The 27,396-nt window shown below is 40.8% G+C and overlaps 1 protein-coding gene across 3 annotated transcripts in view; it reads right to left on the reverse strand.

The window, feature by feature from the left end:
- Positions 1 to 27,396, reverse strand: part of ndrg3a (ndrg family member 3a) — a 49,305-nt gene that overhangs the window by 15,482 nt on the left and 6,427 nt on the right. For 2 of the 3 annotated variants that reach the window (XM_055027174.1, XM_055027173.1), the window contains exons 2-3: positions 13,760 to 13,845; positions 10,216 to 10,248 (exon numbers count right to left, since the gene is read on the reverse strand). In XM_055027174.1, coding sequence (XP_054883149.1) covers positions 10,216 to 10,248; positions 13,760 to 13,816 — 90 coding nt within the window. In that variant the 5' untranslated portion in view covers positions 13,817 to 13,845. Of the gene's footprint in view, positions 1 to 3,420; positions 3,868 to 10,215; positions 10,249 to 13,759; positions 13,846 to 27,396 lie in introns of those variants that run through there. The other variant, XM_055027175.1, reaches the window with a different exon arrangement.

Here is a 27,396-nt window from a genome sequence, read left to right on the forward strand (position 1 = left end):
CCGCCAGTCATCAATAATGGAGAGAGAAATCCGGGGCAAACAAGAAATCCACATTAGGGACAACAGATCGAACGTCGGCCCTGCATCTCTGTGAACTCCCAGCAGCATTTGCAGAAGCGCATATGTAGTAAACACTTCAGATTAGATGGAGGCTGATCCTGAGGCCAGCGGCCGCAGTAATCGTTCAGATCCGCTGAGTATAACGGACACAGCAACACAAGAAGAGGAGGAGGATGTTGATCCTGTCGGTGCTGGTTTCCTGAACCCCACAGGTCCAGGCAAACATTAAAAATTCACCGCAGTATCAGAAATGTGTAGGGCTGAAATGATTAATCGCAATGAATCGATTGTTGAAATAATAGTCAACTAATTAGTAATCGACTAATCGTTAACTGGAGAACACAATCAATAAAAAAGGTCACTAGCTGAAAGAACAACATACTAAGAACAGCAATTCAGCCAAAACTGTGAAAATAAATAAATAAATACACATTTTGCATTTAAAGTAAGAATAAAAATCACTTTGTAAATATGTTCAACCCAAAACTCCTCAGGTGTTATAGCTAAGTTTGCTAAAACCTTAGCTATTTTTAGCATTTCCATCCAATGACCAATTGGTTTATCAAAACAGAAACCAATTGATTGATCCTGTCCGCTGTTTACTGATGAAAAGTTAAGCAGAAAGGGCTGAGATTTTCATAATATTGCAGGTGCGTCCTTTGACAGAAGTCAAGCATAGACTAAAGGAATGCTGTTGTTACATTTTATATTTTAAGAACAATGAAGAACTTGTATACTTGAATATTTTAATGGACTACTAATAGTTAAAAAAAAGACTTAAGTGGGTAAATGAAAAATCTTTTATCCAATTAATCAATAATTGGATGAAAGATTAATTGATTTCAAAACTAATCATTGGCTTCGGCCCTAGAAATGTGTGGCAAACGAACCGATACTGAACTTCACTTCTCATGGCGAGACCAAATAAACCGCGATTGAGGAACTCCTGCCTTTGTGTGAAACCTTCGCTCGAGGTAAAGCAGAAAAACAATCAGAGACTGTCTTTCCTGATGGAGAGACCGTTTCAACGGCCGTGCTGCTGCAGATTTTCGTTTCCAGACAAGGACACCATCAAGGACAAGTCCACAAATATACTTTGCTCAAACGCCTGTCGTCTTTGGTGTGTGTGTGTGTGTGTGCCAGAGAGAGCAGGCACATGCATCCCCATTGCTGACATGAAATGAAAAGGTTTGTGGAAGGAACCGCGGGGTGACGATGGGTTAGACGGATCAAGGGACAGACTGGACGTAGATGGGGGGGAAATAGAGCATGAAAGCCGTGGCAGAGAGACAAGACAAGAGGCTGGCTGAGGGAGAGTGCCTTAAAACAGAAAGGCTTCGTCGCTTTAATTCCTCATGTCTGTTCCGGCTATAACGTAGAAGGGGAATGAAGGAGGAAAGGAAAGGACGAGATTTCTGTCGAGCTAAAAGTGTTATTGATTCACTCTTCAAATTTCTCATCACGCTTTTAAACACATAAACATAAGTGCTTGGATAAGTTCTTAGGAGAGACGAACCAATCAGAGTTGACCAGGCTGATTTTCTTTGTAGTAGGAGTTTTTTTTATCCTAGTAGCAGTGGCTGCTGCAATTATCTGGATCTACTGTGAGCTTTTATCCAGCTTTTTTCCAGGCTGACAAAGATTTTAAATTTATTTTGATTATGATCAATTCAGATCTTGTTTTCTTTGAGCAATTCCACAAAAAGAAAAACAAATGGTTTGCAGGCTCCTTGATGGAGGTAACCATTTCTAATAGAATAGAAAATAAAGAAATTACATGACAATCCTGGTTTGTGAATTAATGTAAAGGCACAAATACAGAATTTTCTGCCCGAACGAGGAAACACTACCTCACTTGAACTTCTCTTATCGATCAATCACATGTACTGATGTTGATCAGTACACGTGTAGGATGTAGACATGGCCTGCAAAAAACTGGACAAACGTGTCATTGCAATATTAACTTGAATGTTGCGATGACATCGACTGAGATTAAGCCAACATGCAACTCCCTCAGTTGTACCTTTTCCATCAAGATCTCTCTACAATTCTCCCTGAGCTTTAGCCTCTCTGCCATTAAGATCCAGGTTGGTTGTGGGTAAAAACACCAGCTGGATTCCATCCAATTCTAACTATATTTCCAATAGTTAGAAACGGATGACATATTTCAGTTATCTTTCAAAAAGACTGAATTATGACTCTGTAGTACAGTTGCACTATTTAACGTAATTGGTATAGAAAAGTAGCCATCTGATAAAAATTTTAATTTGTTGTTTGAGTCTCTGACTGTGTGGAGTGGTATATTTGCAATCAAATAAATGTTTGATTTTTATTGTCACTGTAATAAATATCAAAGTTTGCAATGAATTTCCTCATCCCTCACCCCTACTGGTCGAATAAGTTAATAGTAAGGGCCATTTGATTGGAAACATAACGACTACTAAAGTTATTGCATCCCAGTAGTCCTTTGGAATACTGCACACATCAATATCCGACTGACGATTGTGATTCAACTCATAGAACTATATGATGGGAAGGGAAGGGCGTCAGTATGTACTTCTGCCAGCTTTGGGCAGGTTGTGGGAATATCAGGGAAACGTCTGCGCTTAAAATAGAAGTATCAGAATAGTACACGAGTGTGGAAAGGTTACAAATTATTCTCTTTCTAAAAAAAAAAAAAAAAACGGTGAAAAACAGCGATGCCACCCTTATCGTCTTCCCGCAACGCCTCACTCGATCAATACCTGCACTCTCGTTTCCTCCTCCAGCTAAAAACAACGGCGATCTTGGGTGTGAATCACTAAACACCTCCATGCACACACAAACATCCATGTGCATATTCCCCCAGCGATACGGCGGCCCTCCCCTGCCCCCATGCTGCTCGCATGTGTCACATCCAAACGGCGGGCTGGAGCTACAAACTCAAGGACTCTGCAGGGGGAGTGAAGCAGTAGCAGATGTTTTTAATGTGTTGTTGCCATGCTGTGCATTGGAATGGGGGGTAGAGGGAGTGAGTGACCTCCCTCCCACTGCCTCTTTTTAGTGATGGATGAATAAGGAACACAATGCATGGGTGCACCACAGACGTTTGCAGAACACGTTCATCTGCAGCGACACACGTACCCACCGACACCGTGGGCATCTTTCACATCGTCACCACACCCTGAGCAAGTTTGGGTGATGTGTGACCTATGGGTGTGCACACACACACACACCTCATGTATGTCCCCGTTATTCTACCAGCAATCCAGAACAGACTTATTGAGCTACTAACAATCAGTCTATTGAAAAATGTGCAGAATAACGCCTCTCCTCTAAACATCTAGCCAGGCGCTCTAGTCGGACGCAATAGTCACTCACCGCATCATTTCCAGCATACGAAATCTGCTCCAGGTCCAGGACGGTTGACATGTTTAACCCAATGCGGGAGCGGAGTCTGTTATGCTATGCGGAAGCGTGTGCTGAGCGGCTCTTAAGATCTCCAAACCCAGAAGGGGGAGGCAGAGAAAGAGGCAGAGGAGGAGGTTTTGGTTGGATGGATATGGGGTGAGGCTGCCAGATGATCAGCAGCAGCAGCAACAGCAGTGACAAGGGAGGAAAAGAGACAGACAGAAGAGTGCGAGGCGAGGAGGACACGGGTAAACAACTTGAATGAAAACAAGGTGGAGGTAGGGCAATCAAGACGCAGAAAGACCGAGAGAGAGAGAGAGAGAGAGACACGGGGAAGTGGTGGGAAAAGAGAGCAGGAAAGGAGACAGACGAGGAGGAGAGTGAGACTGCAGCTTGTGTTTGGTAGTCACAGCGCGATCATGCACTCAGGCGATGCTGCGTCTAATTGGACTGCGGAGGGTCAGGTGGGTTGGTGGGAGAGGGAGGGACTTTGAGGAGCATTGAGAGGAGGAGGAGGAGAGGGATAGCGGAGTGGGAGAGAGGTGACGGGGTCCACAGGATGCAAAAAGCAGTCCAGGAATACGGACAGGCTGCTGACATCACTGTGTGCTATTGATGAAGAGGAGAGGCAGGGAGGAGGCCGACTTTGACGGCTGACCCTGGGGTCGTTTTCAGCGTCAGTAAAATGGGCGAACAAGATTGCATAGCTGCCACCAGGAGAGGTCAGAATGACCTTAACCTAACCCTGCTTTGGGAGAAATAACCCTAACCCAAACCTAATCCTAAAGGACCCATTTAATGACCTCCAGATTAATAAGAGGGAGTTGAACACCGATTTCAGACAACACTGTTATGAACATCCATAAGTGCTTCTCTCTTAGACCAGAAAAAGGAAACAAGAAGCTCCTTATTTCATCTCCAGAAACACAACGATGGGGTATTTTTTGTCCTCTAAACTTCCTGCTCAGTCACCTGATCCACACGGTTTATGAATTTCTCCTCCGTCGGTGCACAGCAGCTAGCAGGGCATGGCGTCACACCTCCGTCTGAGATGGGCTGCTTGCTTCAGCCAATCAGACACAGCGCAGTAGGTGAGATTTCAGAGGCAAAAAAGAGGCTTTATTGGTCCGTCAGTGTATTAGCATGTTAGGTTGTGGACTGCAGTTTCTACATCTTCTCATGGTCCTGACCCACAGAGGGGGCTGTTCACACAGTGTATGGACATGTACAGTAATGTAACACATAGGAAGTATATATGGATATTGTGTTTCAAACATTTTAATGCTAGCCTCTTTGTTCCTGATGAATGCAGATGGTATAGACTGTAGCAGCAAATATGTCAAACTGCACAAAGGTAGTAGGTGTCAACACAAGGGATTTGTGTCATGATATGCTTTATAGTAAGCAATATCGCATATAGGTGATTAAAACATAGACACAACCATTTCTTGTGTCACTTTATCACAAGGTGAGTCATCTGGGTCTAAGCATAACTCCGCAGTGGGAGGTTTTAAAGATTCACACGAAGCTGCTCAGGTTTGCATTAAGCCAGTGCTTCTCAAATAGTGGGGCGGGCCCCCTTTGGGGGGCGCGGTGCGATACTTGGAGGGCGCGTGTGATCCTGGGGAACAGGCTTTTTTTTGGCCGTACTAGTATAAAGTGTAATTGCGCACAGTAGGCGGCAGTGGCGCTCTCATTGTTACTTCTGTCACGTTTGCGACAGTGCAACATTTTATGACTTACAAGACAACAGGTTTGCCTTGGTTAGCAGTGTTAAGTCAACAAAAAGCTCCAACTGCGTTCTGTCTATGGCCTCCGTTATTCAACAACCCCCAACATGAAAAAGTTTTTCACAGGGATGAAAAGAAAAGCGGAGAGAGACAAAGATAATGAGACAACAGAAAGTCAACCGAAAGCTAAGAAGAGGAAATACGACGAAGCGTATTTAGCGCTTGGCTTCACTGTGACTACAGTTGGAGAAGAGGAAAGACCGGTGCGTTTGCTGTGTCTAAAAATGCTCGCAGCGGACAGCATGAAGCCAAATAAATTAGTGCGTCACTTAAATACGTTACATCCCAATCACGCCGATAAGCCGCTAGAGTTTTTTCAGCGAAAACGTGCTGAATATTGCCAACAGTCATCCCGCTTTGTGAAGGCTATTTCAGTAAACCATCGAGCGCTGCTAGCATCATATAAGGTGGCGTACCAAATTGCGCAGTGCAAAAAGCCCCACACCATAGAAGAGGAGCTGATACTGCCTGCAGCAGTAGACATGGATTATTTATTTTTAATTTCAGGCATTGATGCACTTAAAATCTTTTCTGTTGCAGACTTAAAACACAATTTAATAAAGTTATTCTTTGTAAGTTTGACCATATGTCTTTCTTTTTGTCTTTAATGTTAATAAGGAAAAAATGTTATGCAGAGATGGATAGTCACGGTGGGGAGTGGGGGGCGCGAATAGTTTTCTTGCTATGGGGGGCGCAACGGAAAATAATTGAGAAGCACTGCATTAAGCAATGCACTATAGCTTTCCATCCATCCATTCATCTATCAGCATACAGCTAATACATGCTCTTGAACCTTCTACATGTTCTTGAATTAAAGCCACAAACTTCAATGGGTTATGTTGGATTCTTAATGTGATTGATGAGCAAAATGAAAATAATGTGGGGTGATTTTTGTTTACAATCAAAAATCAGAACTGTGGCGTGTCTTACATTTCAACTCCCTTTACAGCTAAATGAAATCTAGTGCAACCGGTCGTCTTAAAGGGAAAGCGGGGGTGAGATTATGCAAAAGATTTTTTTTTTAGCTTTACATTATGCTAAAATTTTATTCACTCATCAAAAACGTACCAAGTGTGTTGCTTTGAGTCACTCATGCATACTTGAGAAATCGGCGCATATTTACCAAAAGCTCCATGTTGGAGTTTCAGATACAGCGACATCATATCATTTTTGATATACAGTATTTAATAACAACTGAAGGCAACAATCGCTAGATTGTGTTATAAAATTGTTCTATGTGCCTAGAAAATACATATTATTGCCCCTTTAAGAAATCATTTAATAAGTAAATGGAGTCCAATGTAAATACAGAAATCACTTGAAAGCCTCAGAGATTTGAACAAACAGCATCAGGAAGACCAAGGAACACAGGAACCAGGAAGGTCAAAGGTAACTTACCCATGGTTAACGAGCCCTTAATTGAGTTATCTGCCTTTCATGCAAAACGATATGCAAGGTCGAAAAATAATTCCACATCACTGGAAATGTACCATACACACAGTGAAGCAGGTCAGTGATAGCATTATAACTATTAGCAATGTTTTATTTAGCAGGGACAGAATGGATGGAGCTCAAAACACTGCAGTCCTGAGAAAAAAGCTTGAATCTGCAAAAGACAAAAGGTTCTCCTCCCAGCAGAATAGTAAGTAAGCATGTAATGACTGAGATAAAGGATTTCTATGAGTATACAGCTCTGGAAAAAATTAAGAGACCCCTGCAAAATGATCAGTTTGTCTCATTTTACTCTTTATAGGAATATGTTCAAGTAAAATGGACATTGTTGTTTTATTCTATGAACTTCTGACAACATGTCTCCAAACTTCCAAGCAAAAATTTAGTATTTATTCGCAGAAAATTAGAATGTGATAAAATAATGGAAAAGATGCAGCGCTTTCAGACATTAAATAATGCAAAGAAAACAAGTTCATATTCATTTATAAACAACAATACTAATGTTTCAAGTCAGGAAGAGTTCAGAAATCAGTATTTGGTGAAATAGCCATGAGGTTTTCAATGGGATTCAAAACAATTGACTTGTTTTTTCCCCAGTTATAATGCTTCCAAAACTGCATTAAAGCTTGTAATTAAAGACAAATATGAAAAACTCATACTTTCACAGGGAATGCTACCAAATGCATACACTCTTTATGATGATCAAACTCTCATAAGGATTATCCTTCAGTAAAAGCTGCAAGGAGGAAAGTCATTGTGCAAAAGCAAACCAGTCTCAATGAAACAGACAGGCTGATGCTGCCCTCTGCTGGGCACTTCTATGAAGTTCACAATCCTGAGCAGCAACCTGAATCATGTAGAAAATACAGTGCTCAAAGGAAAGACACTAAATTGTATCAAGTATGCAAATCTATGGTTTATTTCTGAAATAATTAAAACCAAACAGATTTGGTAAAATAGAAAAGAAAAGAACAGGTCATAAACGACCTTGAGCAGATACCTGAGAGAAGTCTATTTATAGAGCCCAGCATAAGTGCACACTCAGCTGTTTTAGTAATTTTCAGCCCAAGAGGCGACTCTGAATGCTGACGCTTACACTTTAAAACACTGTTTCACATGGGTCTGACTCAAACCTCCATCCTCAGCATGTCACACTGTCACCAACAATGCATGAAGTCATGATAGTCACGACGCTGTGGGCTGCAGTATTAACAGGTAGCCTGCGGGGGGAGCTGTAAGAGAAGGTGAATTGATTTCCAGCTGCTTAGAGTGATGGCGCAGTGGCACGCTTAGCATATAGACGTAAAATTCTGCTGCGTAATGTATATGCCTGTTTTTCCTTCATCTCAATATAAACTGTGAAACTGCACGTCCTGATTTGGACGTCTCCACATAAAAAGCAGTAGCTTGCATGTTATTTGTTCTGAAAAACACACACTGCTGCGAGAATTGAACCCGCAAACAGCTGCAAAAATACATTGATGCATGCGTGTTAGGATGTGCTGTGAGAAATGGTCCAACTGATTTCTGCTTTCATCCAAGACCTATATAGTCCAACGATGGCTACCTCTAAAGTAATAATTAAAGCTGCTTGGGTCCTGATTTTTAAATACTAATGGTATAGACTTTAACGAGTCCTTTGTGTAAGGATTGTGTCGTCCTTTCATGGTGACTGATAAATGTGGTAGTCTAAGCTTAAAACGGCAACCGAGGAATTAAGGTCAAACGCGTTTAAGCCCGCCTCCATGCCGGCGACAGAAATCCTGTCACAGATTTTCTGCAGCTCACAGCTGCATAACTTCAACTGAGCAGATACAAGAAAACGGTGATGGGAAAGACGTTTTATGCTGAATAATTGGGCAGCGGGGGCTTTATGAGCATGACTTTATTAATAACAGTATAAGAAGAATGCTGTTATTCTTTTTAACACCATCTCTTCGGGAGATGGTGCTAAAAAAAATGGTATACATTCTACCAGGGAGAATGTATACCATCGGCTTTACCTGAAGTGCTGGTGCCCTTCCTGCAGCTGCTATATTTAGCTCTGGAGGGATGTGGCTTCAAAACAAGAAAAAAGCGAGGGGTGAGGTGGGGGGGGGGGGTTACTTTACCCCCTTTATGATGATCGCTGAGCAGCGCTAGCAGTCAAATGGAGCAGTCAAGACCAAATCCATAAAGCTGTTTGAATGTGCTAAATGTCTGCAAACCTGGGTTTAAATATTACTCCTAACTCTAAATCTAAGATGCAGATCTTGTCCTGTTTGCCCTCATGCATAATAATGTATATTTATGTAAATTACAGAAAGAACAAACAGTGTCGCCTCATCATCGGGCAGAGCTATTTGTGTTATGCAGATTGCTCGCATAAAAATAGTCTGGTGTTAGCTGCTGGTGGAATTTATCCTCTACTAATGAGGTGTGCATGCTAATTCAAGTAAATGCATTTTATATGCAATTAAATAATCTGGGTTGGGTTAAAAAAATAAATTAAAAGAATCAATCGGCTCTACGTCATATGTGTGCAGAAATATTTTGGCTGTAATTCATACTTTATATCGCAATATGAGTTAGACAGACGACATATTTCATAATTGGTTTAGAAACGTTCCAGTGTGACGTCTCTGATCGGTTCTTAAAGCTTAAAGGAATGCAGTCAAATGAAGACATAATAATAATAATGTTATACAACAGAAACCAAAACTTAAATACAAATAGTTTCCATCTGGACATAATTTGTGGGTTTTTGCCCATGTGTATTTAACGTAATTTGCTTAGTAAATCCAGGGCAGAAATAAATCAAATACCATATGCATGACAATTGCTCTTCAAATGTTTCTGAATGTGAATCGATGTAGCCTGACGATGTTTTCTGTTGATTATCTCACTGATTTTTATATGTGTATCCCTGTAATCCCTTCAAACTCTGCCACATAAATTTTAAAGTGCCCACATGCAGGATTAATTTTATGTGATTATGTCTTTATCCAGATATATGACACTCTGATAACAAGTGGATTTATCACATTCATGTTGAGGATTACTGGACATGTGATTTATTTATTTATTTATTTATTTATTTAAAGTGCAGTTTCGCTACTGCAGAACGTCTGGATCCAACCGTAGAGGAACAAACCATGGAAGGTAAACATAATCCGATCTTCAGTCACTCAACAGCTATAACAATCTTTAGTATTATGCCCCCGTATTTATTAAATATTAAGCCTTACACCCAGGAGAGCGAAGGGTGCTAAAAAGGAGTAGCTGCATTTTTTTTTTTTTTTTTTTTGGTGCAGCTTTCAGAAAGCTGGACAAAAAAAAACAAATGCGGGAACAAAGATTGATTTATGCATAAAAAGACAAAGAAACCGTACTTCTCTGACACTAGGAGGAACAAACACACACAAACACACTTCCAGTATAACAGGGAGGCCGAGGATACAGCCCTCAACCTCTCCTCCCCAAAACTCCTCACAGCCTCCGCTCTGACCACCACATAATTAATGGCGAGGAGAGCAGCACTCACCTGGCAGTCGAAATCTTGGAAGTTCCGCGCGTTCTGCAAGAAAAGCAAAAAGAGGAAACTTTAAATGTGCGGCGTTTTCATATCTGAGGCATTTGGCGAGGTGAGCTGATTATGTAGTTCTCACTAGGTCTGTGTGACACTCACACAAAGGAGGCATGAACTCCAGGGCTTTAATTATGAATAAGGATCTAATAAAACACCATCTGATTCTAAAATGAACTCAATCCAACTACAAATGCACACTGTAGTAAAAACAAGAAGCTGTTGCTGCCTATTAGTGCAGGAAGAGTTATGGCACCATTTCCAAACAACTTGAACTCTTGATCAACTTCAACATATTCATAAGTGGAAAAATATTGTCGATTTTTCCAGCCAAAGGACCTGGACATTTTTCAGCCACTGAAATTCACCATGCCTCGTTTGTCTACTGAATATTTGAGTCACATGTGGAGAAAAAAGCAGCTTGCAATAAACTGGATCGTACAAAGCGTCCTACAAAGGTTTTACTAGGATTAAACCTTTATTAAATGTAGGACACGTACACTTATTAAGCTTAAGTGTCAACAATTCATTGAGATTCTTCACAATGATTGTCTAAATCATTTCCAACTCTCTACAATGACACCAGACTATTAACGTTTGTCCAAAGAGGTACTAAATTAAAGGCTGTACTTAAGTTTGTTTTCATCCTTTTTGGCTTTAAAATCGAGATGCACCAATAAATTGGCCAACAGACAACTCGGCCCCCATTATTTTTATGAGAAATTGTTCTCATCTACATCCCGACAAACCAGCTCACGTCTGCATGTGTGCGATTAACAATGGTCATCCAGTTTTAATGATTTATATTTAGATCATAAATATAATTCATTAGAAGAAAAATAAATCAGCACTGGCCAAATCAGAATTAACAGGTCAGTGCAGAAAACTACAATTCCCCTTCAACTTAAATAAATACTGACATTATGGAATATATTGTGTGTGTTGTTTTGTACTCTTCATTCAGTCTTTGAACTCTTGATCGTTAACCTAAATTGTCGAAACTGGGACAACAGCAGCTCAGATTTAAACCCAAAAGTGAAAAGATGGACTCCAAGCAGGATGAATTAGGAGTAGGGAGCATCTAGGAGAGAATAACTCCCAGTAGGTGTGGACTTTGCAGAGAACACTAAAAATATCTGCAGCAACACTGCAGATATTTATTATCATACAGATAAAGCCTTTCAAAGCACTGAAGGACAGAGAAATGTACAATATATTCTCCCCAGCAGTATAAAGGACGATTCTGCTAAACGTGACAAATAAAAGTAGAGCATTTCATTCTTTTGTTCCTGTTGGCAACGTTTTCATCCACTGCGCAGCTTCCTGAAGCCAGCGCTGCCGGCCAGAGCGCTGTGAGTGGGCAGCAGAGAAAACTATACTGGGATTTGCTCGAGGTGTTACCAGTATGGCTTAGCCGCAACTAAGAGCTTATTGTAGTCTTCCCAAAAACATATCGCATGTAGAAGAAAGGCAAAAAGAAAACAAAATATGTTTTGTCTAAGATGGGCACTTTCCTTCTCACCAATGCTGCACTCAAAATACAAATTCTAGAGTCACTGAGATTATATAATTTGGTGAAGGGAGGAAAGAAAAGGCGACAGAAAAAAAAATCCTGTGTCAGGCTTCCAGGAAAACAGCAACAATAAAATCTTAATATTTATTTACAAAGTTTTCTCTCATAATTACCACCATCCTTTGGCTCTTCCCGTCTATCTTCCTCATTAGCAAAGTAATATCTGAACAGAACTTCTCCCACTGCCTTAAAGGATGAAGAGGGCAGCAAAGCCACTCCTCTCCACGTTACCCAAGTTTAAGACTTCAGCACCTGCTCTGTTGTGATTCAGGTTAGCGTATGAAGGGAGGGAACGGACAGTTAAAAAAAAAAGAATTTAATTTGAACAAAAATGGTTTTCTTTAAGGAATGACACTTTTTGTATAGTTTGCACCCAAATATGTCCAAGTTTAATTAGATTATTAGCTGTTTCTATTATTTTTACAATCCTAATACTCATCACCTGTGGTTTTTTATTTGAACAATTCGGCTCCCCACCCAGGGCTCCATCACTCCAGGGTGAGTTCCATATTTAAAATGAAGAAAGAATAAAAAAAGATTTTATTGATTATTTTTTTATGTAATTTTTTATGGGACCTCAGCTCTCCTGTGTTATGCTGTGTTGGTAGTGTTTAATAAAATGTGAGTGTACACATCGGCTTGCTGATGACATATCTGTTCAGTACCTACATCAAGACTGCTAATCGTCATATTTAAAAATTGTTTAAATATGACGTTTCTGAACTCATTTCGAAGCTAACAAAAACTTTATTCCATTTGTGAATCGCAGAAAAAGTCTCATCTTGAGGATGGAAAGCAAACATTTTGTACTCAGAGAAAGGAGGAGAGGCCAATAACGCTAAGACCGTCACATCCAGGAAGTAAAAAAAAATTGTGTTCTTATTTACTCTCACGTTTGATATTCACACTTTTTCACAACATTTGACTTGATCTGATGTTTGACTCAATTAAAGTAGCATCAAAATGTCAAATGTTGTCAAGATCAAGAGTGAAATCTCCATATTTACAAGTTTAACTCCATCTACTAACGTCAACTTAATAATCTCTTATTTCAGTATGTTTGCAGAAACCTGACAGATACTAGAAGTGTGTTTGCAATGTCATCAGGTTACAGCAAGTCTTCCAACTAGTTTTATTTTCCTGATATGATCACAGAGGAAGCAACATGAACAACTTAGTTAAACCACTTGATGAAATCTTTAACAGAAACAACAAAAAAGACCCTTATTCATCCATGCTTTGTCTCGATCTTTGCCTTGAAATTCTGTAAACTTTTTGATGAACTGACCACTAGGTGGAGTGAGAGGTCAATGACAATGTTGTCCACTCAAATGGCGTTTCTGATGCATTTCTCCTGCTGTCATGCAGCATGACCAGGAGGACTTGTCTCCTCCTTGGTCTTCACACCCCTGCTGTGGAGGTGAGACCCCCTCAGATCGGCTGGAGAACAGCTCACACTCCTCCTCTCCGAGGTGAGAGGAGCGATCTGCTTTGAGTTTGCTGAGGGAACAAAACACCCAATCAGAGAATCAGCTGCCGAGATGATACTTCAGGGAGGGAAAGAAAGCCGGAGCGAAGGGGAACGGCTTTGATCTGCCGTTTGGGGATTTTCTTACCTTCTGCTGGCTAGTCAACCTTTTTGAAAAGAATGAAAAAAGAATTTCCTCAAGCTCTTCCTTTCATCTCTTACATTTTTCATCCCTCCTCTGTTTGCTGGCTTTATACGTTTCCCCCCCAACATTTTGAGCATGTATGAATAATTCACTTTGATGACCAGAGCTGTAGAGTGTCCCGTTTGTTAGCGTAGAGTCTGGCTTTGGAGCGCTCCGTTTCACTCAACACAAAACACTTGAGTTCCATCTCAGCTGCCCGTCTGTGCGCCGGTGACATTAGCAGCTTGTTTCCATTTCGTTGCGACTCGCCACTCACCTTACTGGTCAGCAGCGGCTTGATCTCGGTCAGCTGTACATCCTGCAGCTCGTCCATCTTCCTGATGCGGAGAATCTCTGCGCTTACTGAAATAAACAAAAGAAACAAAAGGAAAATAAAATCAAGCTGAAAATAAAACATTCAGGAAAGCAGAGCGGCGCATAGCGAGAGTGCTGCACTGTTCAACAACACTGTTTAGACCTGTCAGGCATTACATAACCATCTGGATGTGATTTTTAAGCTCAACGGTAATCACTCTGCATACGATCCCGGGAGCGGAGGAAATCAAATCAAACCAAGAGGCGTCTCTTCTTCAAAAATAAGCCTCAGTGTTTGTGTATTGTTTTCTCAAACTAAAAGAAGCAAAGTGACAATAAAAAAAAAAAGAATCTAGCAGGACTAGCAAATGTCAGCATCTTTTGGCGAATTTAGACATGAATTATTTATGATTCATATGTCTAATTTTTAAGTTGCTTTTAAGCTGCAAGAGGATCGATCAGATTTTGACTCCGGTCATTGCCACTGTGGAGATTTCTTGGCAGACTATTTTAGGTCATCCTACAACATCTTAGTCAGATTCTCTGACTTTGACTACGCCACTTCAAAGCTTTTTTTCTTCCTCATTTTTGGGGTCGTTCATAGGAGGACTTTGAGCGAAGAAACAATGTGGAAAAACAAAGTTTCTGCACGTCTTACAAACTCAATTATAAGACCTAAATTTCAACTTTAATGGCCTTAAAATGTCTTCACACTTGCATCTCCAGAAAAATGTACGAACTTTGACCAGTCAGCTGACAATAAATTTGCATTTATCCATGACATGCAAAAATTATAGCAAGCAAGCTTCCAAGGATATATTAGCAGCTACTCAGCGGTAGCCTCAACTGTCTCGAGTCACATGACAAAAAGTGTCAAACTTTTCCCCGACAGAAAAGTCCCATGAGAAAAACAAAAACAAAACAAAAAAAACAAACAATATATGCAATAAAATTGTTCTGCCAAGACAAAATTTAAAACCTGGGTATAACAATTTGAAGGCCAACTTATTCTATTAATACATTTAAGACATTTTAAGGTCTTGATTTTAAATATGTTAATTTAAGATTTTATAAGAAGCCAAAAAAAATACGTAGACATATTTAAAGCATCTCACTTTTGTTGTCTTATGCATTAAGCAATGTCACTGCAAAACAAACAAAAAAAAAAAAACAGAACAAAAAAACTGCTGAAGTTTGTTGTTGAGCAGGTCAATTTTATCTCGACTAAATAACATTTTACAACAAGCAAAGATGACTTTCTATCTAGGTGACTATTTACAATGTGATTTTTAGTAGGTTTAATAAATATTTATAATGCTACAGGAATTACAACTTGTTCAGCAAAGTAGTGTTTCATTTATGAGAATGAATAGAAAAAGACCAGCAGGTTGTATGTCTAAATGACTGTAAAACGAGTTATTTAGCCTTTCTGTTCAGTACCTTGTTAAATACTCAACGGTAAGTGTTTAAAAAGCACATGACTCATTTGCATTCATGTGTCCATTTGCTGGAGCCCATTTCTCTTTATCTTTACATCCCACATGCTGATTAATAGTAAGTGACTCAGCACAGCTGCATAATGACAGCACAGCCAGGGATGACATCTTGAGGAAAAGGGCATCCTTCCAGCCCACACAGGTGTCGCAGCAAACACACAAAGATGGACCGGGCAGATTCGACAAGGTGCTCCGAAGCCTTCCTCATTTGTTTTCTCCTTGAAGGGAGCAGCTTGTCCCCGCACACGATTATAAAGCAACAACAGAGACACAGAAGAAAATACCCCCGCCTGTCCCTGAGACAGCTGCTGAAACGCTGCCTGCTCAGCCTCGCCTGGCTGCAGGAGGCGCGGGCAGGAAGTAGTGTTGGGTTACCTGGCTCAGGTTGCAAATGATCGCACACGAAGCCTGGTCTTTGTCAGTGCCTCAAGCTGCCTGAAGAGGACAGATCACCTTGTGTTATTTAAAAAATAAACTGTCTTCATTCAGAAAGAAGACACTTCATTAAGAGTCAACAGCTCTACAGAAGGGAACGCAGAAGGACATAAAAACAAGTTTTGAAATTTTAATCAACCGCATCAGCCTGTGAATGTAATGTTCAATAATAGCTAAATGTTCAGGGTGTACAATAAGAGAAAGAACCAACCCCAAGGATAAAAGTGTTTACACAGTGGATGGATGGATTCTTTCATTAGAAATTTAAATAAACACTATTATCCTTTTGTTTATGAACTGCTGATTGTGCAGAGGGTTTGTATATCCATTTAATAAGGAGGACAAAAGCCAACAAAGGACTGAAAGTGTCAGAGGAATTAAACTTATTTTGGAATGAAAACATTTGGATTTACATTTTAAGTATACCAGAGCAGGACACGCCACTCCATTAAATTATTTGTGGAAAATGTACAGATTTCTTGGTTAAACTTTACCTAAATGAAACATTTTGAAATTACCCCCTCAGTTTTATTCATTGAATAAATAAAAATGGTATTATGTGTGTGTGATTATCACAAACAAGAACAGTGTCAGCGCTACTCAAACTGCTATATAAATGCCTTTGTAAAATTAAATGTACTGCTGCTATCACATTTATTGAATTCAAACTAATAATAATATAATATTGTTCATCTAGTTTATCACTCATGTTACAAAGAAACTGAAAATATGAGCACATTGTAATTTTAGCATTAAGCGTTACTGAAATTGAGTAAATCTTTCCAAATCAACCATGATTAGGAGGCATGGAAACATTTTCGCAGATGCTTAACTAGCAGGTTTGACTTTAGCATTAGTGCTGTCATACACAATGAATGCATACTTAGAAACTTTTTAAACTAAGTCTTATGAAGCCTTGTTAAGCCATAAAGACCTGTCTTACTGTTCTTAGCTAACAGTGGATAAGGAAAACTGTTAACTAAACCAACATATTTTGCATTTTATTAGCATTTCAGCTAAATGCTAAGCACATGTTTTATGTAGGAATTGTTAATAAAACTAACTAAAAGCAATCAGAACTGAACAGTTATTGACAATTACGTTGAAAAACTGTACTGTCACAACTCAGACAATTTAAATGGTCAAAATTGCAGTAATTCCTGTTTAAAGCTCACAAAATGTGAGGAAATGCAGTCAGGCATTGGGGACCAAACCAGCTGCTGGAACGGAGCAGAATCACTTTCTGAGTCTGAGCCAATCCTCCCTGAACAACCTTGAGCGGCTGGTGTCGAATAACTTTCAAGGTTGCCGACTGATGAGCCAACTTCCAGCAGGAGGGGTCCTGCCGCCATGACGCCGCCAAGCAATCACGTCTGCGTTGACCTCAGATTAAAGCGACAAAGGTCCGAACAGACATCTGCCTACTGACGGATTATTGGGGTCAGAGGTCGCAGTGCTCTGTCAACAGACTGCGTCTCGCACGAAAACAACCAGCAAAGCAGATGGTTGCAAGGCAGCAGAGGCTTCAGATTACATAAAACAATCAGAAAAAACATGGAAAGATCCAGTGGGGAAAGTCTTCAGCGATCACAAATAAGAAGTGAAAACACGGCCGGAGAAATCCCTGCCGACAAATCCGGCTCAAGTGTGGAACTGAATAATATTTAGACAAGTGAGCATGGGAGAAAAAAAATATTCAGCATGCCTAGGCAGATTGAAGGGATCAATCCAATACTTCCTCCGCCACAGAAAGTGGGATAGAGGCAAATATGGCTTTGATTATAGCAGGAAAGTCGGTAATTGAGGCATTGATGGGAGATAAAGGTCAGAAAACGCTTTAAATGATACACTGATTGGGTGGCTTTTTCTGTCCCAACCCTACTGATGTCCTACAGAGGGGTTACCCAGACATCCTTCAAATCCTCATCACCCTTTCTCCTCTCTTGATATCAAATCACAACTTTAAAAAAAAAACCCGGCCAAATAAAACATGCAACACAACCACAGTGCACCCGTTTCCTTCCCACTGCATGCCAGCTCCGCCGCTCGGCATGCACAGCTGTTGCCATAGAGACAAAGCTGGTTGCTGATGTTCATGCTAAACTGGGATAGACCCATGGGACAGACGCGAGGCAAGAAGACGAACGATAGAGACGATGCTGCAGAAGCATGTCTTCACTTTAGAAAATCCGTTTACCTCCCGACAATCCCCAAACAAGATGCCAATAATAATGATAATGACAATAATAAAAGAAAGACGGTAAAGCGAGGTGGAACCAGATCAGAACATCGACTCCCTGATGACAGCGGAGAAATCTATTTGCAAGCTGTGCAGCTTGCCCCACATTCACACCATACCATGAATGTGGAACAGCATGAGGCAAGGGATGGAGAACTGATAGTGTACCAGACCCTCCATCAAAAAGTGGGATTGCCTCTCTCTTGCGTAATGCTTCCTTGTTACACCAGACGTTCCCTTAAAGGTGATGAACCAAAGCACAGTTACACTGTTGGAGCCTCAGTTCAGCTGTAATTATTACACCACGCAGCGAGAGGCGAGGAGGCTGCAGGGGACGAAGAACTGAGTCGGAGGAAGACCTGGTGAGGGAGGGAAGAGGTCTGTTTTCACAGTCAGCGATACCTGTGAGAGATGGACTGCGCAAAGACACGCTCAAATGTGTCGGTTTGATAAACGGGTAACACCTTTAATATCCCATCTCCTCTGTACTGAGCAAACATTTCCGCTCTCCAACGTCTCAACACATTTAGGGTTTTGGATGATGGCGTAACAGGAAGATGGATTTGTGTTTCGGACCACCTGCAGGGCATAAGTGTTTTAGATTTTGTCATGGTACAACAAATATTCAAGGTTTTTATTGGTATTTTATATAACGCAAAGTATCCATGACTTATTGTTATAATAGTCCAGTGGATTCTTTCAATTGGTGAGCAAAACTGCAACATTTGTTACATTTTCAGGTGGAGCGGTTCGCTTTTGCACTGTCAAATGAACCAAAAACTTGTTTGTCTCCTCGCCTGCGGGGGTGCTGTACTAAAAACCAGTGAAGAAGACACTGAGCGCTACTTCCTACTTCATGAAATGTAAACAAAAATGGATTTCAGCGGTTGTTTTGTGACAATCACAAAAAAATAAATCACCCCAAAATGAATTTAGGTTTGTAGGTGTTATGTGACAACATTTGAAAATGTCTAATGAGGATCAATACTTTTGAAAGGTACTCTTACTCTTTTCAGGTTATCAGAAAAGAGTAAGAGTAAGCCTCTTCAATTGGTACCCATTTTCATTTGTCACCATAGTGACAATGACCGCAGGTTTTCCTGACGTCGTTATGATGGCGACGCTTCTGATTTCAGGGTCACAGAGGTGACCGTCATCGGCCTGACTCGGCCACAACAACGTCGGGCTAAACTCCTGAACTCAAACTGCTGAAAGAGGATTATAGTGGAAACGGTGGGAGGCGGCTGAGTGACAGGCTGTAGTTGGACCCGGTCTGCCAACTGAAACACTCATTCATTTGAGAAAGCATAGTTCAGAATAGACTTGAATTTCAATGCAAGACAACCAGTAATGCTGTTTAATCCTACCACACGGATCGATCAATATATTACATCATGATTCTTATGATTTATTTATTATATTTACTCGAGTCGAGAAAACATTGCTTTATGACGCATAGCTCCACTTGAAGCCTGCTTTAGAAGTTGGTGTTTTGGGAGTCTCTTGTTGCAAAGCCGTTCATAAATTTACATAAATCTCACGGAAGGTTATGCAGAAAACTTTGAAGCTTACAGAAACTCAGGTATTGAGTGAAAGTCTCTGGCAAGGTAAAGTATTCTGGTTGAAAAAGGGGAAAATAGAGTAAGAATAAATTTTTTGAATTGTTTAACATGTATCATCTTTCATCCAAAGCTCGCTTCCAATTGGTCGATGAACCGCTTGTGACGTCTCCTGCCTCAAAACCAGGACACGACGTCTTCCCTAACTAAATAATGAGTTGTCCATTTCTGCCACGTTTTTATACTCTTATTTTTGTGTTCTTATGACGTGAAGAACTTTGAACTACTTTGCTGCTGAAATGTGCTCTGCAAACAAGCTTGACTGAATGATAAGTGCGTCCTAATCCTGAGAAATATACCAAAATCTTGTCGTTCTTCCCTTTACTTGAGACTGTTCCCTCAAATTCATCCGTCACATTGATTATTTGATTATGAAACTCACTAATATTTGGTAGATTGTCAAATTGGTTTATAGTCTTAAAATAATTCAAAGTAGCATAATCAAGTTACATTCCATCCACACACAATCTGAATTATGCATTGGTGTTTCTCTTACATGGTGTTTTTTTCCCCCTTTTAGAGTCTGGAACTAATTTCACCATAACTTTGTCTCATCAGCTCTGATTGTATTCAACCACCAGCTTGGCTGTCAAAGAAACCTAACATTTGATTACAGCTCTCATTTTACAGTTACTTTCCAACCTAAACAAGTAGAACACAATCATGTCCCAGACCTCACGATTCCGTAGTTATTCCGGGCGTGTTCCGCTGGGAAACCTCCGGGATCATGTCACTGGAAATTTCCTTATCCCCTCTCCACTTCCCCGCTGTTCTCCCTCCCCCACGACTTTTCGTAAGCCAGTGTTTACCGTTCTGGGTCCGCAGAGACGGCCATCGGCGGCAGAGTAAAGCTAATGGACTGTGACGAGGCTCAGTTCCAGATTATTGCTCCAACACGGCTCGTTTGGTAACAGAATTAGAACGGCAGAAATCCGTTTGAGCGGGATTTGAGCCCCCGCCTCTTCCCCCTCCACTCGTTAGGTCAATAACACAACATGGGTGAGGTAACGCTTCACTGATTATCTCACTTGTGTTGTGTTGTATTGAAATCAAGAGGCACAAAGAAAGAGAAGACCCTGGGAGCAAATCTGATCTGGGGGTGTAATCCTCTCCATGGTGGAAAATGTAACCACCAAAGGTCTCCTGCTGATATTTCCAGCAGACCCCACTCAGACGAAACGCAACGTACATCCTCACACAGTTCCCCCCTGTGCTGCGTGTCTGCTTAATTAAATGACAGCTTGCTCTCCTGAGGCGCCGTCCTCTTTCTCTCAGCTCCCAGGACACTGGACGCAATCTTCCCGTCTTCAACAGACAATGTGACAAAAAAAAAAGAAACGATCAAAAAATCCTACATTACGCCCACGTTTCAGTTTCGAAATAAAACTGAAGATAATGTGACAAGATGCTTTGAAACGGCAACCAGAACAGTAAAGTAGAAAGTGTGATTAAGTTTAGAAGAGACAAAAAAAAATGCCTGAAACATCAACCTCACTCATTGATCTTTCCAGGATTAAAAGGGTCTAATAAAAGCTAAACAGTGCATTACTATAATTGTCGGCGCCTTTATTAAATGAACTCCATCTGAAACCAGTGTGACGCAGTCTTCACAGCACTTTAAGCTCTCCATCGTTCATAACGCAACACAGAAGTGATAAAAATGGGGGGGAAAAAGTTGCAGAGGTTTTACTCGAACATGGGGAATCACAGACACAGATCGATACTTCAGGCGCTGCTGCTGAGGCCTGAAAGCCTCAGCACCCGACACAGCCGACCCTGGATCATTAAATTTACTCCTAATGTGGATGTCGTTATCTCTTTCAGGCAGTCTACAAATAAATCCAAGGTTGATCTTTTGTGAGGTGAGTTTTATTTGATTAATTTAGGATATGCCTCAATGAAAGGCCATCAGTTCTGCATCTCAGGCTTCGCTTCAACTCTTTGTGGTTTTCAGCAGCTAAAAACAAATGAAAACATCCTTAATGAGTGCCATTAAAGCTAATCTTTTTGGTTTCAAAAGATGTAACTAATCGAGATCAAACATATTTTTATACTATTTAAACTATTATTATCCCTTACATTCTACAGTTTGGAAATGTGATCCTAATAAATACGAACCACAGTGGACCACCGCAGAGTCCTGGTTGAGTATTTGTGGAAAATTTGCCTGCGTGCGTCAGGAAGCCAGGACTAATTGAATTATGTGATACAAAATAATCCTTGAAAATTGCTGAAGAATGAAAAACAACATCAGAAGAAACGCCCTAAAAAAAGAGCTGGTGACAGGAATTGAGTGCTATTCAGACTCAATGGCCCTGGTGAGTGAAAGAGTCAGAACCGTAGAATCCAATCCTTTTCCGCTCAGTGAACGCACCATACTTAAGCCCTATGAGGTCACGCTGAAAAAGAAAACACTCTTGTGTAAAAGATGCTACTGATTATGAGTCAGTCAAGTGTTTAAAAACATGGATCCTGAGGATGTGTAAGAGGTGGAAGAAGTTCCTAAAACAGGAAGCCGTATCCTCTATGAAGGTATGTCAAGTGTTAATTCAGGCTGATACTTTTAAACACTGCTGCAGAGAGGCTGAATTCATCACCACAAAGTTAGCTCCGTTTTGTCTTCTTCAGCTTCCAGTCATCGTGTGTCATGGAACACTATAGTTCTGGAAATCCAGGCAGGCTTTTAAGAGTTCCCAGAGTTCAGGTAAAGATCTACGTTCTCTAAGAAATATCCAAACTTTCGCTTCATAATACAAACTGTGCTAACCACCAACATAAGATGCTAGTTGTTTAAAATATGTTCAATTCCTCTTTGCTTGAAAATGATTAGTAGTAACTCATCTCTCACGGTGTGACGTCACTGCTTAGTAAGCAGCTATCAGACCTCATTGTGGTGAACTGAACTTCGTGTTGTATTAGCGCTCGTCTCCGGGTCTGCATGCTCACAACCAAGAATCACGCTTTTCGGAAGCTAAATGTCTCACCAGCCTCTCTGGCTTTCTTCACCACAGCGATAGGCTGAGAGGCCAGCTGAGACCCGGTGAGTGATTGAGATCGGCGCTGACATGAAATCACTTAACTGATGACTGATTAGAAAGATCCACAGTCCTCATAACGCCCACTCTGTGGTGTAATTTAATGATAAGAAGTAGCTGGATTTGAACAGAAGCTGGAAAGTGCAGCATGTCCAAACAAACAGTTGCATCAACAAAACATTTGCATTCAGACGTGCATTTCAAGGACCTCTGAATGTGGGTAAATGTCTTCAGTTTTTCAAAGTTGACGACATGTAAGAGTTTAAATCGGAATTTTGTCAATGTCATAAATGTTGGGAGAAATGCTCTTTTAATCTTGGTATTCTGCAGTAAGTCTTAATTTGACATGCTTTCTGCAACTGCGTCTGGTTTTAAGGAACAGTGTGGGGCTTCAAAGTTTTAAGTCTAACTTTGAAAAATATTCACATTACAGGAAACTTTGGTCTGAACAAAGTCATTGAGCAGTACAACCTACCGACTTCGACTCAATCAAATGAAAACGTGTCGAAACGTCTGGTGAAATACTAATTACTTTGGTAACAAAAGGAGGACGAACAGAGAACAAAATTATAATTTGACAGAAAATGGCTAATTTACTGGCAGGGCTTAAACCCCGCAAATATTCAAACGACTTAAAAGTTCTGTGAGAATTACAGCTTCTCAACTTTTGTGAAATGTATTTATTCCTTTGAGAAAATATGGTTGGCAGCATAATCCAATCAACACAGTGGATGTATTCTAGTAATCATCTCTGTTATGAGTAAGTATCTCTGAATTAGGCCCTTCTGTACTTACTTCTGGTTCGTTTTATGTGCCCATCTTCTGCAGCCGGTACCTGGTCCTTAAAGGAGCATGCACAGGTAAGGGAGTGCATCACTAAGGTCATTTAGATTAAATTACATCTGTAAAGTTAAGCCAAGTTAATTCGTATAGCACTTCAAGCAACGAGGCAGTTCAAGGTGATTCACACCATAAAAACATAACATGGTAACTAATTATATATAAACAACAACTAACATTGCACTTTGTGAAATGCCATCATCAAAATAATCCAATATGTAGATCAATGCACTATTTTCTACTAATCAAAGGCAACTCTAAACAGGCGACTTTTTAGCCTGAATTTAAAGGAACTCAGTGTTTCGCCTAATTTTCAGTTATTTGGAAGTTTGTATCAGATTTGTGGAATGCTGCTTCTCTATGTTTGGTTCTGATTTTGGGGATGCAGAGCAAACCAGAACCAGAAGACCTGAATGATCTGTGAGAGCGATACGACGACAGGCCTTTAATGTATTTTGGTGCCGTAAGCCAGTCAGTGATTTATACACTAAAGTATTTAAAGTACTTTAAACTATGTTGTCTGAGTGACAGGAAGCCAGTGGAAAGACTGAAAATGGGGTGAAGTGCTCTACTTTCTTATTCTTAGTAAGCTATAAAGGCAGAGCTGTGAAGACAGTACTGCAATTATCAATGCAACTAAAGACAAATGCATGGATGAGTTTCTCTAGATTTTGTTTGGCATTAGTTCTTAAACCTTAGAAATGCTCTTCTGGTGCTAAAAGGCCAACTTTGTAATTGTCCTTATGTGTCTCTGAAGGTTTTAGGTCAGAGTCCATCATTACTCTCAGATTTGGGGCCTGATCCCTCGTTTGTAGCTGTAACAGCTGAAGTTCACATCGTCTTCAAAATGAGTTTAGAGGACCTCTGCACAAAAGTATTTTCTACATAAGACATCCTCTTATTAAATGTTGCACCGGAAAGTCTAATTGTACTCGCATGTCTTAACAAAAGAAAGAAAAACCCATACAAGTCGTCTGTCACTGCAGTGAGGAAAAGGCTTGTTCATTATCAAAGACAGAAACTGGCACAGCATCACGGACTCTGGGCTGCACTGCCTGCCAAAGGGGAGGCCCTCCTCTAATCACTTAGAACTAGAGCCGTGTTTGGGGAAAGCCTCGGATGCACTCATCCATCTAAACAGCACATGACTTTAGCAGACTGGGTCCATATGCACTGCAGCCACGCAAACACATTCATACACACTTTTTATAACATTGGGCAACAACTGTAAAACACCTCATCACTGGGAGATTCTAAAGATTTTAATGATTTATTTAAAGAGCCCTTATGTACCAAACTGTCCTCTGTCATAAAACAGCAGCGCTGTAACGGCATATCCCTCAAATGATCACGTTGGAAAAGACGCACAATGACAGAAAGCTTCAGAAAAACAGTGCCATACTTTCCAAAAATCTAGGCCATGATTTCCAGTGGCAGGTTATTTTTCTATACCAATACAGACTCGGGAAGCGACACCAATATTTTCCACTGGCGCAGCGATGTTTCAGGCCAGTAAACTGGAAACTATTTATTTATCATTCCCATAAAAGAGAGGGCAGTGCACGGAGCAGCTGCGGACTTGGCAGGGTTTAGCTGGGATGTGAGTCAGTCCTCTCCTGTCCATCCCTCTTTAGTGTATCCGTCTATAAGGCCTCACAAAGTTACCAACGATTCTATTTTAGTCAACTTCATGCATGATTAAAAGGACAATTTCTGCAGTGAGTCGCATATCAATTTTATGGGAGTCCTTCGGATTAGCGCACAGAGGCTCTCTGGTTGTAACCAAAGACTGCAATGTAAAACATGAAACATGGGGCTGACTCAGTAACCCCTTGTCAACAGACAATTAAAATTAATTCGTCATGTCGTACTCACAGTCTGCTTTCAGAAAAAATTAAAGTATTTATACTCTTAAGATTGAAAAGGGTTTTTTTGTTTTTAAGTCAAGTAGTCAAGAGCCCCCCCCAAAAATAAAAAAGGTATCATGATCCCAAATGAATTAAATGATGAGAGCGTTTTGAACATTTTCACAAAAATTTAACTCAATAATACATGGGAAAGAAATGCAACTACAAAGGAAATATGCCATGGTTCAAGTACATGGATACAATTTGTCTTGTTTACCAGGATAAAACATAAGCAGGTAGGAACAAAATGCCAATTCATAAGAATAGAGACAATGTCCTCTCTCAGCTTATTCTCACAGTTCATAAATAATTTGCTTGAAATAAATTCATAACTTTTGATTAAACTGTTTGTCGATGTGTTTTGACGATGTGACCATAACTACCTCACATGGTGCCTCAGTGTCACAACAGCAGTGGGATGGTTTAAACTCCCTACGGTCTTGGTCCTTATTCGTGGTCTTTTACCAAAGACAAAAGAGAAAATCTACAACCACTGAAAATCTCATGCCACTCCAGTTTTTGTTTGTATTTTGTGAAGGAGGGAGTTGTGCTCAGTGTTTTCTTCAGAAGTTTTTATGTAATTTCGCCACTACAAGCAAGCAGCTTACTCAAAGAGTTTGGTTTGTTTGATACAGTGTAGTGTGAAAGCATACTGCACCAGCTGAAAATGTAACGAATGTTGCAATTTAGGTCAAACCGAGTCTACCAGACTATCAAACGACTTCAGATTTAAAGAGGTCACTTCTGCAGACTTGAGGCAAACAATCATAAACACACACTTAAACTTAAGGGTGATTAATGCTCAGTTTCCACTGAGTGGTACGGCATGGATCGGTGAAGTTCGGGATGCTATTTTATCTGATTCCACTGTAAAAGTAGTTGATACTATACCATTCCTCATCCCCTTTACCTGTAGCTCTATAGGACAAGTACTTGTCCTAACCCAGTATGGTTAGGGTGGAGTTATAGTCCATTGATTTGGGGTATGAACAACATGTTAGACGTTTGGGTTCAACCCCGTTCCACTTGCCATTTGGAAACTAGGCATGAGAGAAACCAATTAACCTAATCTGAATTGATGTGCACAGTAGGAGGAAGTTGGGAGAACCAGGAGAGAATGCAAGCAAGCATTCTCTCCTGGGAGATGAGGTTTTACAAAAATTAGAGATAAGAAATTGGCCACAAAATTCTTTAGCAATGCATTTTTTGCTAAAGGGTAAAAACGCAGCTGCAGATAACTGCTAAAAAAAGAACATTGCCAACAAAAACACCCAAATAAACAAGACAAAAAAACCCTCTGTCCTAATAGGTGAAAGTGAGGTCTGAGCCCAGCTGAATGTGCCTCTCCCGACTGAGCCCCTCCTTCTATTCAGCTATAAATAAAACTGAATGGCTGCCGCTGTCAGCCATGCACTCAGAGCTGCTAATAGAGTACCTGTCCCTCCGCCGCTACACTAAGCAAGCTGCAGGTCTGTCGGGATTTCCTCAGCCATGGTTGGCCATGTAGAGAGCACTGGCAAAGACAAAGTGTCTGAGAGACTCTGAGTGTGCGTGTGTGAGGAGCCAGCGGATGTGAGGAGTGCAGAGTTTCCAGAGCAGTGGAGCGCCGCTGGAACCCCAGCAGGATCTGCAGAGCGCGGTCAGACAAGGGCAGATGTGGCGACAGCGGCGAGGCCATCTGTAAACCCTGCTCGCGAGACAAGAGAGCGCTTGACAGGATGGGCCGAAACGTGAGATACAGGTTTCAATAAAACATGAACACAACACGGTGATGCCTCTACTGACAGGCTGTCTGTGAGAACCTGAAGAGCTTTACATCCAAACACGTCATATTTCAGTCTGAGAACCAGCACCGAGAAGGCTGTTCCTCGCGGGAACGCGCCTTCGGCCAATAGAGTTATCCGTGTAGTCAGCCTGGCTGTCACAGTGACTGATTACTGACAATTCAATCTCCAGAGAAACGCCGGGAGCACTCCTGCACCGCCCCGCCTTTAGCAAACGCTGGCTGTGGAGGTCCTGAGTGTCCTT

This window comes from Poeciliopsis prolifica, unplaced genomic scaffold (genome assembly GCF_027474105.1).
Source record: "Poeciliopsis prolifica strain line A6 unplaced genomic scaffold, Auburn_PproV2 SCAFFOLD003, whole genome shotgun sequence".
Taxonomy (NCBI): domain Eukaryota; kingdom Metazoa; phylum Chordata; class Actinopteri; order Cyprinodontiformes; family Poeciliidae; genus Poeciliopsis; species Poeciliopsis prolifica.